This window comes from Mycteria americana (genome assembly GCF_035582795.1).
Source record: "Mycteria americana isolate JAX WOST 10 ecotype Jacksonville Zoo and Gardens chromosome W unlocalized genomic scaffold, USCA_MyAme_1.0 Scaffold_32, whole genome shotgun sequence".
Lineage (NCBI taxonomy): Eukaryota > Metazoa > Chordata > Aves > Ciconiiformes > Ciconiidae > Mycteria > Mycteria americana.
In genome coordinates, this window is record NW_027445438.1 from 2,503,200 (window position 1) to 2,517,373 (window position 14,174).

Sequence of the window (14,174 nt, forward strand, 5' to 3'; positions counted from 1 at the left end):
GAGTAGCAGAATACAGACCCTAGACTTCAGGAGAGCAGATGCGGTCTTATTCAGGGGACTGGTAGGGAGAATCCCATGAGAGACAGCTCTGAAGGGCAAAGGAACTCCAAAGAGCTGCCAGGTCTTTAAGGACACCCTCCTCCAAGTACGTGAATGGTCTATCCTGATACTCAGGAAACCAAGTAGGCCAGCTTGGCTAATCAGGGAGATCATAACTGAGGTCCAATGCAAAAGGATGTGCACAGGAGGTGGAAGGAAGGACAGTCTACAAAGGAGGAATTTGGAAACATTGCCTGGGCATGCAGGGATGGTATTAGGAAAGCCAAAGCTCAACTTGAATTGAGATTTGCAAAGGACATAAAGGGCAATGAGAGCTTCTGCTGCTACGTTATCAGTAAAAGAATAAACAAGGAAAATGCAGGCCTGCAGCTGAATGGGGCAGATGATTTAGTGACAGCAGAGGTAGCTAAGGTACTCAATGCCTTTTTTGCCTCAGTCTTCACAAACATGGTCTCCTGAGTCTCTGTGCTTAGAGATAGTGTTCAAGGAGGAGAAGAATTACCAGTAGTGGAAGAGGATCAAGTCGGGAATCTCTTGAGAAATCTCAATCCATACAAATTCATGGGACCAGATGGGCTGCACCTGAGGGTGCTGGGAGAGCTGGCTGATTTCATTGTGAGGCTGCTCTCTATTGTCTTTGAAAGGCTGTGTAGATCAGGAGAGGTCCCTGATAACTGGAGAAAGGTAAATGTTGCACCCATTTTCAAAAAAGGCCAACAGAACAATCTGTGGAACTATAAGCTTGTCAGTCTCACTTTGGTCCCTGGGAAAATCATGGAGTGAGTCCTCTTGGAACACATTTCTGAGCACAAGGGATAAGGTGACTGGGAACAGTCAGTATGGGTTTACCAAGGGTAAATCATGCCTGACCAACCTCATTGCCTTGTATAATGAAAGGACTAAATTTGTGGATGAGGGGAGAGCAGGGAATGTCATCCACCTTGACTTTAGAAAAGCTTTTTACGTGGTCTCCTACAGAATCCTTGTATCCAAATTGGATTGTTATGGTCTAGATGGATGAAAGCCTGTCTGGTTTGTCAGGCTCAGAGGGTAGTGGTTAATGGTTTGTACTCTACCTGGAGCCTGGTTACAAGTGGAGTACTACAGGGGTCAGTCCTAGGACCTGTCCTGTTTAAGATCTTTATCAATGACCTGTAGGGGACAGAATGCACCCTCATCAAGCTTGCAGACAACATTACATTTGGGCGTGCAGTTGATATGCTTGAGGACAGGGCTGTCATTCAGAGGGACCTATTCAGGCTGGAGAAATGGCCTGAGAGGAACCTCCCAAAATTCTACAAGGACAAACGCAGAGTCCTGTACTTGGAATGAACTAACCCCCTGCAGTGGTGCAGGTTGCAGACTGACTGGCTGGTGCAGACTGACTGGCTGGGGAGCAGCTCTGCTGAAAAGGACTTGGGGATCCTGCCTATTGTCCTTAGGCTAAACACAAGCCAGTAGTGTGCCTTGGCAGTGACAAAGGCCAAACAGTATCCTGGGCAGTGTCAACAGGAGTGCATCCAGTAGATTGAGGGAAGTGATTATTCCCCTTTACTTGGCACTTGTTAGACTTCATCTAGAGTACTGTGTCCAGTTTTGGCCCCCCCAATACAAGACAGACATTGAGAAACTGGTGGGAGTTAATCAGAGGGCCACCAAGCTGGTCAGGGGTCTACAGCATATGCTCTATGAGGAGAGGCTGAGGGAACTGTGCTTGTTCAGCCTGGAGAAGAGAAGGCTTCAGGGGGACCTAATAGCAGCCTTCTAATACCTACGAGGAGGTTACTGAGAGGATGGGGCCAATCTCCTTACTGAGGTGCATGACAGGAGGATGAGAGACAGTGGCCATAAATTCAAACAGGGGAGTTTCCATCTGGATATAAAGCAAAATATTTCATTGTGAGGATAAGCACTAGAGCAGGGGCCCAGAGAGGTTGTGGCATCTCCATCCTTGGAGGTTTTCAGAACTGATTGGACAAAACCCTTGAGTGACCTGGTTTGAATTCATTGTTGACCATGCTTTGAGCAGGAAGTTGGAGTAGGTAGCCTCCTGAGATTCTTTCCAACCTGAATGATATTATGAATTGCGATTATCCAGTGAATGTTCCCTACCTGTTGTATCAGACCAAAACAGATTAGAACACAAATACATTTGTTAGAAATTATCATGTGGGGTTTTTGGGGGGTTTTCTGTTTTTTTTTTTGTTTTGTTTTGTTTTTTTTGATAGGTCAGACTGTCTTACTCAGGACCTTGAGAAGCCCAAATCCAAATTTGTGAGAGAGGTTTTGGAAAAATGCATGAGGTAAGTAAGACTTCCGAACATCTTGCTTTTGTAGTTACGTTAAATTGAAGTTTGGCCATTGCTTCTAGGTAATAATGCATTCCTTTTAATGTGGCTCTTGTCTTAAGCATACATATTTTCTCAGTTAACTTTTTTAGCTAAAGTCTGTTCTGTTGTCTTGCTCAGTTTTGTTATAGTGTATCTGTTGTAGGGCACTGCTTTTCCTAGTGGACTGGGGGACAAATAGGTGGAGCAAGTGGAGGTGACATCCCACTTGTTCATGCTTCTAGGTACAAATTAAGAAGGCTTTACTTTTTCTGCTTGGGGGTAGGTAAAAAGAGTTGATAATAGAGCAGGCAGGGAAGGAAAAAGAGTTCAGGTAATTTGCTGGAAAACAGTGGTTATTCACAGAAATACGGGGGTTTATTGTATCTAGTTTAAGATAAATAAGTATCTTGATTGTTCTGGGCATCTCTGATTCTCATGGACCTTAAAAAGAAGCTGCAAAAGCACAACAGCTGTCAGGATTGGGCTAATGATTGTGGAAATGGGGGGTATAGGAGAGTGCAAGAGCAAAATATTCAAAGAACCTATGTAATTTAGTATTTTACATGGAAAAAGCTTACCTGTTGTTTTGCGAGAGTTTAATATACGAAGTGTGAAATTGTTGTGCTGCAATATTTCATTTTGTCTGTGGGTCCTTTTGATTTTACTGCAAATTTAGTAGAGGAATTCAGTGTTTGGAAGGTAAAATGAAGCCATTTGGTTTAATTTTTTTTTTTTTTCTTTTTCCTCTCCCCCCCCCCCCCGCTTTTAATACCAGTATTTTACCAGTTGTCCCTGTAGCATCTTAGACTTGTGTGAGGATGAAATTCTAGTATTAAGCATCTACTAGAAAGTTTTGATTAAGTTAGCTCTTGCTATCTGTCAGGAACTACCATTGCATTGAGTAAACGTTTTGATTTTTTTTTTTTTTTTGCACAGTCCAAATTAAAAAATAGGAAAAATACTTTAAATCAGTGAGTTGAGTCAGCCCTGATGATGATATGCCATTATAATTCTACTGCTGTGAAACTTACTTTTGTAGGCTTTCCTACCATCAGCGAATAATAGACATTGTTCCTCCAAGCTTTTCTGTCCTCAGTCCTGCAAACCCAGTGTGTATTTACAAATATGGAGATGAAAGCAATAGTAAGTATTTAAGTTACTGAAATTTCAATTCCAAGCAAATTGTTTTAAAGCAATGGAATGTCCTAGCTCGAGTGTCAAGTCACTTAACTTCATGAAGAATTCAGCTGAAATAAATATGCTTGATTTTGATCTAGTGCTATGTCCAGATCTTTCTAATCTAAACCTTTTTTTAAAAAATAAAAAAAAGTCTAGCTGTATGAAGTTAAATCATGCTGAGGTGACTGCAGTCTAGGTGCTACAGCATTGCTTTGGTTTGCCAGGAGTCTAAAAAAAGAAAATTTCATTTATTTCCATCATTCAGGCAGAATACTGTGCAGAAATGAATGTAGCAAAAGATAATATGGACTTGGTTTTGAATGAATGGGGCACTTAACAATAAAAGATTTTACTAAACAAATTTGGTTTAATGATGCAAGCAGAGAGGCAGCAAATCATGTGAAGGATCTGTCATTATCAAAGGCAGAGATAAGTGAGAAAATGCAGGTAAGTATTGCATTTTCAAGAAGCTGATGGAAATTAGAATGGAGTTTTAATTAGGGGAGTTATTCCCCCTTCAACTCTGAAGGTGCTAGAAAAGGGCTTGAATTTGTGAAGAATAGGAAACACACTGATGAATTTTATGGAATGGTCATGTGGACAGTGGTATTGGGAGCAGCAAGTTTTGGGGTAGCTGGGAAGTGTACATGCTTCTCTGAGAAACACGCTGATGTAAAAATATTCATTCCATCCTAGACTCGAAAAGGATTATATGAACTTTCTGTTTTCATTTAGGGTCTCTTCCTGGGTATACTGTAGCACTCTGTTTAACGATTGCAATTAAAAATAAGGCCAGTAACGATGAAATCTTCAACATTTTAAAAGATGTGCCTAATCCAAATAAGGATGACGACGATGGTAAGGACATCTGATATTAGGCATTGCAAGGTTGTCATTAGTTTTGCATATAAACCATTTTTCTGTCTTGTAGTTATGGTTTCTGCTGCTAATTGAACTGTATGCTTTCCTTTCTAATAGTTGGTTTCAGTTTAGCAATAAATGGAAGTAACATACAATTGTCAGTGTTTCTTCTGTTCTTGTCATGTACAGAGACAGGTCTGTTCTAGTTAATAGAAGCAACCTGGCCCTTGATGTGGGTTCTGCTAATTATCCACAGAGGTGGCATGAAGGATTTTGAATTTTTTCTCTGCCTTCAGCATTAGAGCTCTTTTCATGGTGTCAGCTTTGTCCCGAAGATCCAGTGCTTTTGCCCTACTTAAGAGCTTGCCTCCTGTTGATATAGTCCCATAGCAGTTAAAGCTAGCACCCTGACTATCTTCGCTTTCCCTAGATCTAAATGAAACTGACATTCTCACAGTAGGACTTTGCTCAAGTTCTTTCCAGCTTTGCTGTTGGTCCAGCCACACCTAATGCTCGATTTCCAAAGCCAGTGTGCTCTTGGGGTCTGAATGGAGTATGAGCTACAGGTTTGAGGAGTGATCTTTAAAACATAGGGACAGTTTGGGTAATACTGCAATACTTGTAAGTGTTCTGTTATGCAGGCACAAGGGCAGCAGTGAGTCTTTTTTTGCTTGAGAGCCAGTATTGTTTTCCTTGATTTGCTATAAAGACCACATAGTAATCGATGTTCCTTTTCTTACCCATTGTTGCCAGCAGGTCTACAGCAGTGTCCAGGGGATTCAGAACCATTCACCTCAAGTGTCCCACATCCCCTATGCACAATTGGTGCCCCCCTTCCCCAACTGTTACAAATACCCAACCTCTGTATTATAATCATCTGCAGCTTCCTCTCTTCTCATCCATTCCCCCTTTCCCATGCTCTATGGCCTGCCTTGTCTCCAACCCAATGCAGACTTCTGCAACATCTTCAGCTGTTGTTCCCTGCTTCTCTCCATCAGCGCTGTTAGATGCCACTAGCATAGCTGTCTCTGCTGCTATTTCTCATTAACCTGGAACTATTTCTACATGTTTTCTCCATGACAGATGGAAGTCCCAAGATCTGCACCTTTTAGAAGATATTTACTAACTCCCTGTTCAGCCTTGCAAAATCCAGTCGCTGAAACTTAATTTATTGTTTTAATTCATTTTACAAAAATTATCTTTAAAGATTTTGGAGCAACTTAAAACCTCTACTTGAAGTACTTATTGTTTTAACTTTAAATAACTTGCAGATGAAGGATTCACCTTCAATCCTTTGAAAATAGAAGTTTTTGTACAGACTCTGCTCCATCTAGCTGCGAAGTCTTTCAGCCACTCCTTCAGTGCTCTGGCTAAGTAAGTGTGGTATGTGCATTATGTTGGGGCTTACAGAACTGTTTCATTCTGACAGTGAAGTGCCTGATAAAATAACTCATCTACAGGCTTCAGTAACATTTTAGATGCTACACAATGTGATGTGATGGTGTGTTTTGGGCAGAAGCAGTAACACTACTAAAAGGAAGGTAATGTGAAAACTAGGTTACATAGCTGAATGGAGTTATTAACAAGACCATACACATCTTAAGCATGTTGATTGCATTAGGGTGAGGGTTCTGTCTGCTTTAAGTCTCTTGCAAGTATAAAGGTACATATCAATTTGGGGTTTTCCTGTTGTCACATCTGGGTATATCGGTGTTCTTCACCTGAGCATGACTCTGAGCACATCCTTGAATGTCTGTGATTCAGTTCCTAATTCTACCAGTAGCCCTGTAGGGGTTCTAAAATAGAGACTGGTACTCAGTCACTGCACAAAAGAAATTAGGTCTTTCCTGGAGTTTAATGTTGGCAGAAAGTGCGAGAGGAAACGCACATCTGTGCAGTGGAGATTGTTGTAAATGTCTGTTATTGAAATAAAACAAAAAATCTTTGTAGCTTTCTCAAATGCAAATGTTACTCCTGAAATTGAGCTGAAATAAATCCCCTTGTACCCTTCATTGTAGCCTACAAAGATGTCCTTCAACCCAGCTCTCCCCTTGCTTTTGTTACTAACAAAAGGTATTGCGCTATGAGTTAGTTGCCTGCACAATTGTACTGCTGTTGGGTTGTGCTGTTGTGTTTAAATCAATCAATAACATGCAGGTTAGTTGGTTTAAAAGAACAAAACAAAACAAAAAAATAAACAGGGAGGAGATAATTTGTGTGGCAGTTCATCAATTCATTAAGTGTGTAGATATTTCTGTATGTGACTCCTAATTATGAAAATTTAATCTACCTAAAATATAAAGAGAGTTAATAGGAAATCTTAAGTAATCTTTCTAACAAGTGTGGTGTGTTATGATTCTTTCTGCATACTATTGCAAAGTCTTGAGAAACACCCACTGTGTAATGAAAAATATCCTAGCTAGTGTCCGGATTAGCTACTTGCAAATCTATTGCATCCTCTTAATGATAGTTTCTAAATCAAACAAATGAGGCACTCTGTCTATACTTTCCTTTGAAAGAGTAAAGTTATTGCTCAAGCCACCCGTTCTCTGTTTTCGGTTTCATTTGCATTACTGAACTTTATTTAGACTTACAAAGTCCATGAGACAAAGAGCTGTTACCTGACTGGAAGAAAAGTTGGAGCTGAAAATGGTCACAGTGCAGCAGATACCTTATTGCCTGTCCTGGAGGTGCTTGCAAGTGCTTGACTGCTTTGTGATGCTAATGAATTTTATGTTTAGAAGACCCCAAAGAATAATGGGAGAGGAGTACTGCAGCTGGCTTTAAAATGTACTTACTGTAGTTTGCCCTGCTTTTTTTCTCTCACATCAAGCCTTACCTATTCTTCCTTAACTGTCCAACAGCACATTATGCTACTAGTATCTGAAGTGCTGGGAAGCCACCATAGAGTGGATCAGGTGGTTTGTTTCTTTGCTGTGTATTCTGTATTCCAAAGACTGATGCATATTTAAATGTACAAAGCCATATAGCTTATGCATGGGGGGAACCTTTCCTAAACCCCTTTGGCTGGCTCCATCTGTGAGTTCACAAGCATAATGCACTTTGGAACATCACAGAGAAGGAACAGCTGGTAGATTAGTTCATTTTAAAATTAATCATTTGCTGAGTGTCCTGAGGAGCAAGTGATATTGCTTCATGTTGAGTGACTGCATACCTCCCATGACAGTATCATGTCTTCTACAGTGTGTTGCAACAACCAGTATGACTCAAAATCAGTTAAGTTGGTGTTTTTTAAAAAAAAAAAATTTTTTTAAATCAACCCACAACTTCTTAAATATACGTAAGCAATATAAAATTTATTCTAGAATATTTTTGGAGTGCATGCTCTTAAAGACATGCTTTAACTTCTAGAGGATTGACTGCAACTGTTTAAGCAAAATGAGATGAAAATAACTTTTTTTTGACACTGCATAATTGATGCTGTTAAACTGTCTCAGTATGAAAGAGGTGGTCGTGTCTTACTGAATTATTTTTCTATTTATACAACTTTATATACTTTACAAACGTAAAAGCTTGATTTTTGTCTCCACATGGAAGATTTATGATGACAGTTTATAAGAAACGATGGTCACTAGCCAGTTACAGTCAGTAACATAAGGAGCAGGACTCTGTGTATTCAGAGCTATAGTGGTTTCACTGCTGCATATCAACAGTGATATCTATAAGGTCAAAAGGAGCCATTTAAACTTTATAGCTACATTACATAAACTGGGCTGCAAATACTGACGTAGGAGTCAGTTTAACTCTACTGAAGTAGATGCTCTCAGTGCTTTCCTCAATAGAGGGGAGATGGAATAACAGTCTATGGTTATGGAAACACCTATCAATAGGCAAAGTCCAAGGCACAAAATGCAGCACATTTCACTCTGCCTGCATATACATAAGCACACTGAGCAGCAGAGTTCTCTCCTGCATTTAAAAGCATGAGAACTGTAGCCTAGCTTTGAGGAGTAAGTTTGCCCCTGAGGCAGGGTTACATTGCTTTTAGGAGTTGTCTTGTCTCTGCAACCTTTTAAACTCAGGACAGTTCTATTTGTCAGGGGGTAGCCTTTCCAGAATTGTTGCAGATTGGCCAAAAAAAAACGTTGGGACCGTCTAAACCGCTTAGTATGTGTCTCCTGCTTCATTGCCCTGATCCAAACCCCTCCATTGACTACTTATATTTCTTTAAAGGTTTCATGAAGTCTTCAAAGTACTTGCTGAAAGTGATGAGGGGAAACTCCATGTCCTGAGAGTTGTATACGAGGTTTGGAAGAATCATCCGCAGGTAAGAGCATCAATGGCAGATATTGAAGTTTCTACTCACAGAAAGTCATGTTAAAATATAAAGCATTATAATTTCCTTTGTTTACTTAAAAATACTGTCTATTGTCTATTTGTTTTTAAAAAGAATTGAAGTTGTGTTTACTACTGTTAAGTGCCTTAAACTGGACATCAAATTTATTCTCTATCAGTGAGACTTTCACGTTAAAAGTTCAGTGTAGAAGACTTTCAGCTTTGTGCTATGCTCTGGTTTACAAGAGAATAACTTAAAAACCAAACCAAAACAAACCCAACCCAACCCTGTTTTTCTTCAAAATTTCAATACTAGAACAGCGTTCTCATGCTTTATGCTTTTTAAGATGTAGATCTTGTAACACAGAAGTAGGCTGAAGAGAGAACCTGGTTAGTAGGTTAGCAGGCAAAAAGAGAGAACCTGGTTATTTAGCACTTGTGTGGTTTTTCACTAGCAATCACAATGAGCCACAAAGACCAGGTTGGAATCAGTGTTATGCACAGACAGAGCAAGTAAATCTGCTCTCAACCAACGTTCAGAACAGATTTGTCTGTGACGCTACCATGGTTAAAGTTCATTCCTGAGTCTGATGAAATAATGTGCTGAAAGAACTATGAAAAATACCTCAGTTGTTTAAAACACGCAATTTCTTTACAGCAGTTGTTGTTTCCCCATGTTGTCGTAATTTTATAAATGGAGATCAGTAAGAAACTTGTGTTCAATTTTTCTGCATTAGTTATTTGGATACTTCTCCCTGGTATGTTTGTAATATATGATATTATGTCTGGAAGTGATTGGTGCCTCAGTTGCATGAGCCAGACTTCCAAAAGTAATCTCATTAAGTGCTGGAGAATCCTTGCATCTGCTACTGGGCCTAAGGCCCATTTTCTAGGGTTACTAAAAGATTACTTTTAATATTCTTAAAAGTCAGGTCCTGAAAGAGAGGTAAGATATTGTAAAATAGCTTCTTAAATAAAAGCAGAGATTAAATATATATATATATATATATAAAAATACACTTTCCTACCTGAAATATCAACCTTTAAAATATGGATGGTCACAGCCTCAACTGTTTTCTGGGGGCACAAAGGCTTTGATGTCATAAAGGAAAACTTTAACATCAAGATTGAATACTTTCACAAATTCCTATGCCTGTGTTACATGAAGGCTTAAACTAGGTAATCTGGATAATGCCAGGAAGAATTTCTTAAGACAAATGCATATAGGAAGCAATCTTGGAAATTGAGAAATGAGTCATGAGTTCTCGGATTCATTTTGTTAATTTAGTTTTCTACCTTAAATTGAGCTTTGTTACACTTCCCTATTTGAGAATGGATGATTATGAGAATAAATATGTTGCAGGTTGATTTTCTTGGGTATTGTGGTGTAGAGTACACGAATAATTAAGATGGGCCCTTTCTTCTGAATGGCACAAAGCTGTTCTAATCACAAGATAGTTTTTGTAGCTACCTGCTTGATTTTCCCACAAGCCTCATCAAGGTAGGGTCCTGTAGTAAATACTTATATACAGTGCTGGTTTCATTCTAAAATGAAGAGGTCCTGCAGGAAAGAGCATATGGTTGTGGTTGGGGACTGTTGCAATCCAAGTAGAGTAGGCTAGCAGTTGCTGTTACCTTATGGTTATGTAACAGGAACACGTCTTCTGGTTGGATACTCCAATGTTGACTATTGGGACTTGCTTCTCTGATGCCTTGTCTCAAAATTCAGTTCTTGTATTTTTGCTCTTGGGAATAGCAGAAGTACTCACTTGAATGAAAATTGAAGTCATCACTCTCATGAGGAGTAAAGACAACTTGTTAAAATGTGAATGCATACTTGGCATGATTGATACAGCTCCCCTAGTTTGAGCATTTTTAGGTTCAGCAAATGAGATGTCTGCTTTAAGCAGTACTAGCTTCCTAAAGTGTTTGAAATCACCCATTAGTTTGACTAATGTATTTGCAAAGTTGCATAAAACCAAACTTGACTCTAATAGTTTTTCATACAACCCAGCACTGGTTGTACCTTAGCCCACAGTAATTTCAGAGACTCCATGTTGCAGCAGGTAAACTTGACTGTTTCTTATGGTAGGAATGACCATTTTGTCTTTCCCAAAATGTAGATGATTGCTGTTCTTGTGGATAAGATGATTCGAACACAGATTGTTGATTGCGCTGCAGTAGCAAACTGGATCTTCTCTTCAGAGCTTGCACATGATTTTACTAGGTAACAAGTGTGGAATTTCTGTCTTCATTTGCTTTTTATCTAAATTTTTATTTTAAATGGTTATAATCCATTTTTTTTAAACTTAAAATAATTGTAGTTTTTACTTTCATTATTTTGCTTTAAACTCTACATAGAATTGTGTTGCTTCCCTAAAACACAAGCTTTAGTATTTTCCTCTGAGCTGCAGTGTGCTTTTCTATGTCCTTGCTATGCTAGCAAGATTCATGCAAGTAACCTATAAGTTTGCCAAAGTGGAAGGAGAAGCTCTAGGACCATTTCTGGACAAGAACCATTAACCCTGTTGTATAGCTGCTAGCCTGGTGGAGTCTTGGCTTGCACCTAGGGCATGTATCCTGCGTCACCCTCAGATATATTGTTTACTGAGAGTGGGGAAAAATGCTTAGACCTGGCAGTTTGATGCTAGTAGTGTTGCAGAATGATTCTGAAATAAAGCGCTGGTTTGGTAATTTAGTGCAAAGTACAGGTAAGAAGTGAGTGATATGCTTTCTTAATATTGAATTTTTGCTCACTCCAGTAGATGTCCTAGGTAATAATGATGAAATGTTGTAAATTTCCCCCAGATCAGTGTTGTGTGCTTCTCTGTTTGTTTATTAATTTAATTTGCTCTGTAGCAGTAGAAAGTTGCCCTGTTTCTGATGGCTTGAATAAGAAGAGTTGAGAGTTATAGCAGACCTGTGCATTTTCTATCTTGGAACAGCGTGCAATTTACTGTTTTGGGTTCTGCATCTTTCCTAGGTTCTATGTCTGGGAAATCTTACATTCCACAATTCGTAAAATGAACAAGCATGTACTGAAGATTCACAAAGAACTGGAGGAGACTAAGGCAAGATTGGCAAGACAGCACAAAAGAGTAATTTGTTTATTTTTTTTTTTATACATATATTTGACACTAAGTAACCTGCAGGCTGTCATGTTTCAGACTGACACACAATTGGTTCTTGGAGGGGCTGAATAAAAATACTGTCAGGAGGCATATCTACATGTGTTGCCATCTCTAGTACTAGGACCCTAAAGTTGACACATTTTTTGTATGTTTTTCTAAAGGCTGTTAGAGTCTGAGAATTCAGTGAAGTCTTTAAAGAAGTTCACATGCATTTGCACCATTCAAGGTTTTTCTCCTAAGTTTTTGTTCCAACATGAGCTTCTTTCACTCTTTTTTGAATCTTGGTTCCTGTTACATTATTGGGTAGCAATAGGAACAGTCAAATTCATACTCAAGTTTACTGTAGGTTCTGTTAGTTACTTTCAGATTTTACTAGTAAGTAGTCATTTAGGACCTTGTATCTTGTGTGGAGAAGTGCATGGAAACAGCAAGCTGTCATTGAGAAGCAGAGATAGTTGTTGCTGTTCTTTTAACAGATGCTGCTGGATTCAGACAGTTGCATCTGCCTTTTGCTTCTCTTGGATTTTATTTTCAAATGTCCTTGTATGACCTAGACTACCATTTACAGTGAGATGACTATCAAATATTTTTAGAGACATTGTGTGGACTCTTAAGTCCTAAGTGATAGTAGAAGCTTGTTATTCCTGGACAAGCAGCTGGTTTACTGGGATTTTGTACTGCACTTGGGAAAAGAAGGTGCTTTCTGTGCCTTCCCCATCTAAGTGTTTTATGGCACCAAATACTTTCAATGTCCCTAGTCAGCCACTCCAGTCTAATTAGTCCTCTTCTAAATTCACTTTTGGCTATTTTGGGGCTTCAGGTCTAAGTAATGATGCTGTAAAGTACGGTGAGAGTGGTATCTCCTGTAGCAGCCCCAGAGGGCAGAACCCAAGACAGTTTGGCTGACTACAGTATTTAATCCTGATATCAAATGAAGCCAATTTCTATAAATTATCTTAGTTTCACAAAAAGGAGAGTATTTCCTTGTTGATCTATGGTCTTCCAGTACCTGCACAAAACACTAGGCTACTTCTAAATCTTTGGCCTAGGTTAACATCAGAATTTGGCACAACATGGAACACACGCAGGATCATGCAAAAAATGTCACCAGCACAAGTCATTTCCTATGAGCATCAGCTGAGAGATCACTAGGACCTCATGGTTTGCTGATGTCAGTTCATCCCAACTCTTTCAGCTCTTTTCCTTGCTCATTCCCAGCAACAGCCACGGTAGTTGCTTACCTCCTCGATCTATGTTCATCAGCAATTAACAAATGTTTGTGAGTACTGAAGAGCTATTCATTGATTTCACTGTGAGGCAAAGAGATTGTCTGGTATCATTCAATAGATATGCCTATGTTTTTGTTTCTGTACTGTCTCCTAGCTGCAGCTCTTGAGTACGGAGTGCTTTAAAGGGCAGTGTTATGCCATGAGATAACTTTTGTAAGTAAATGTATTAGGTCTGGCTGGGATGGAGTTCACTTTGCCCGTAGCAGCCCTCATAGTGCTGTGCTTTGTAGTTGTAGCTAGAAGGGTGTTGATAACACACCAATGTTTTGGCTACTGCTGAGCAGTGCTCCCACAGCATGGAGGCTGTCTCTCCAACCACCCCACCCCCAAAGCCCAGTAAGCTGGGAGGGGACATAGCCAGGACAGCTGACCCAAAGTGACCAAAGAGATATTCCATACCATATGACGTTGTGCTCAGCAATAAAAGCTAAGAGAAAGGAGGAGGAAGGGGGGCATTCGTTAAGGTGTTTGTCTTCCAAAGCAACCGCTACGCACACTGAGGCCCTACTTCCCAGGAAGTGGCTGGATATTGCCTGCTGTAGAGAACAGATTAGTTTGTTTGTTTGTTTCCTTTGATTCCTCCCACGGCCTTTGTTTTCTTTATTAAACTGCCTTTATCTCAATCCACGAGTTTTTAATCTTATTTTCCCCCCCTGTCCCACTGAGGAGGGGGAGTGATAGAGCAGCTTGGTGGACACCTGGCAGCCAGCCATGGTTAACCCACCACAGTAAAATAGACAAAATATGAGTAGTTCTAGAAACAGATGCTTTACCAGACTGCAGTTCCTCACTGAGGATGTAAAATGTCAAATTTTGATGGCCCCAGTGCTAAGTGGACTGGCATGTTATGGGATGAGGCCAAGGCTTACCTGCCTGCTCCTAGGGGAGTTAACAGTGTCCACTGGTCCTTGAGCAGTTAGTCTAGGTTGGGGGGGGGGGGGAAATATGATCCTGTGGTGAAGAAAATGTCAAAATTCTCAATTACTACAAATTCTCAAGTCCTTCTGCTTTAAATATTGCAGTAATTC

General features: G+C 39.8%; 1 protein-coding gene across 1 annotated transcript in view; it reads left to right on the plus strand.

Moving 5' to 3' along the window:
• LOC142403044 (nuclear cap-binding protein subunit 1-like) overlaps window positions 1-14,174 on the plus strand; it is a 53,078-nt gene that overhangs the window by 28,138 nt on the left and 10,766 nt on the right. Inside the window, exons 14-20 of the mRNA XM_075489156.1 lie at window positions 2,289-2,363; window positions 3,430-3,533; window positions 4,305-4,427; window positions 5,702-5,804; window positions 8,625-8,718; window positions 10,850-10,953; window positions 11,710-11,824. Coding sequence (XP_075345271.1) covers window positions 2,289-2,363; window positions 3,430-3,533; window positions 4,305-4,427; window positions 5,702-5,804; window positions 8,625-8,718; window positions 10,850-10,953; window positions 11,710-11,824 — 718 coding nt within the window. The remainder of the gene's footprint in view (window positions 1-2,288; window positions 2,364-3,429; window positions 3,534-4,304; window positions 4,428-5,701; window positions 5,805-8,624; window positions 8,719-10,849; window positions 10,954-11,709; window positions 11,825-14,174) is intronic.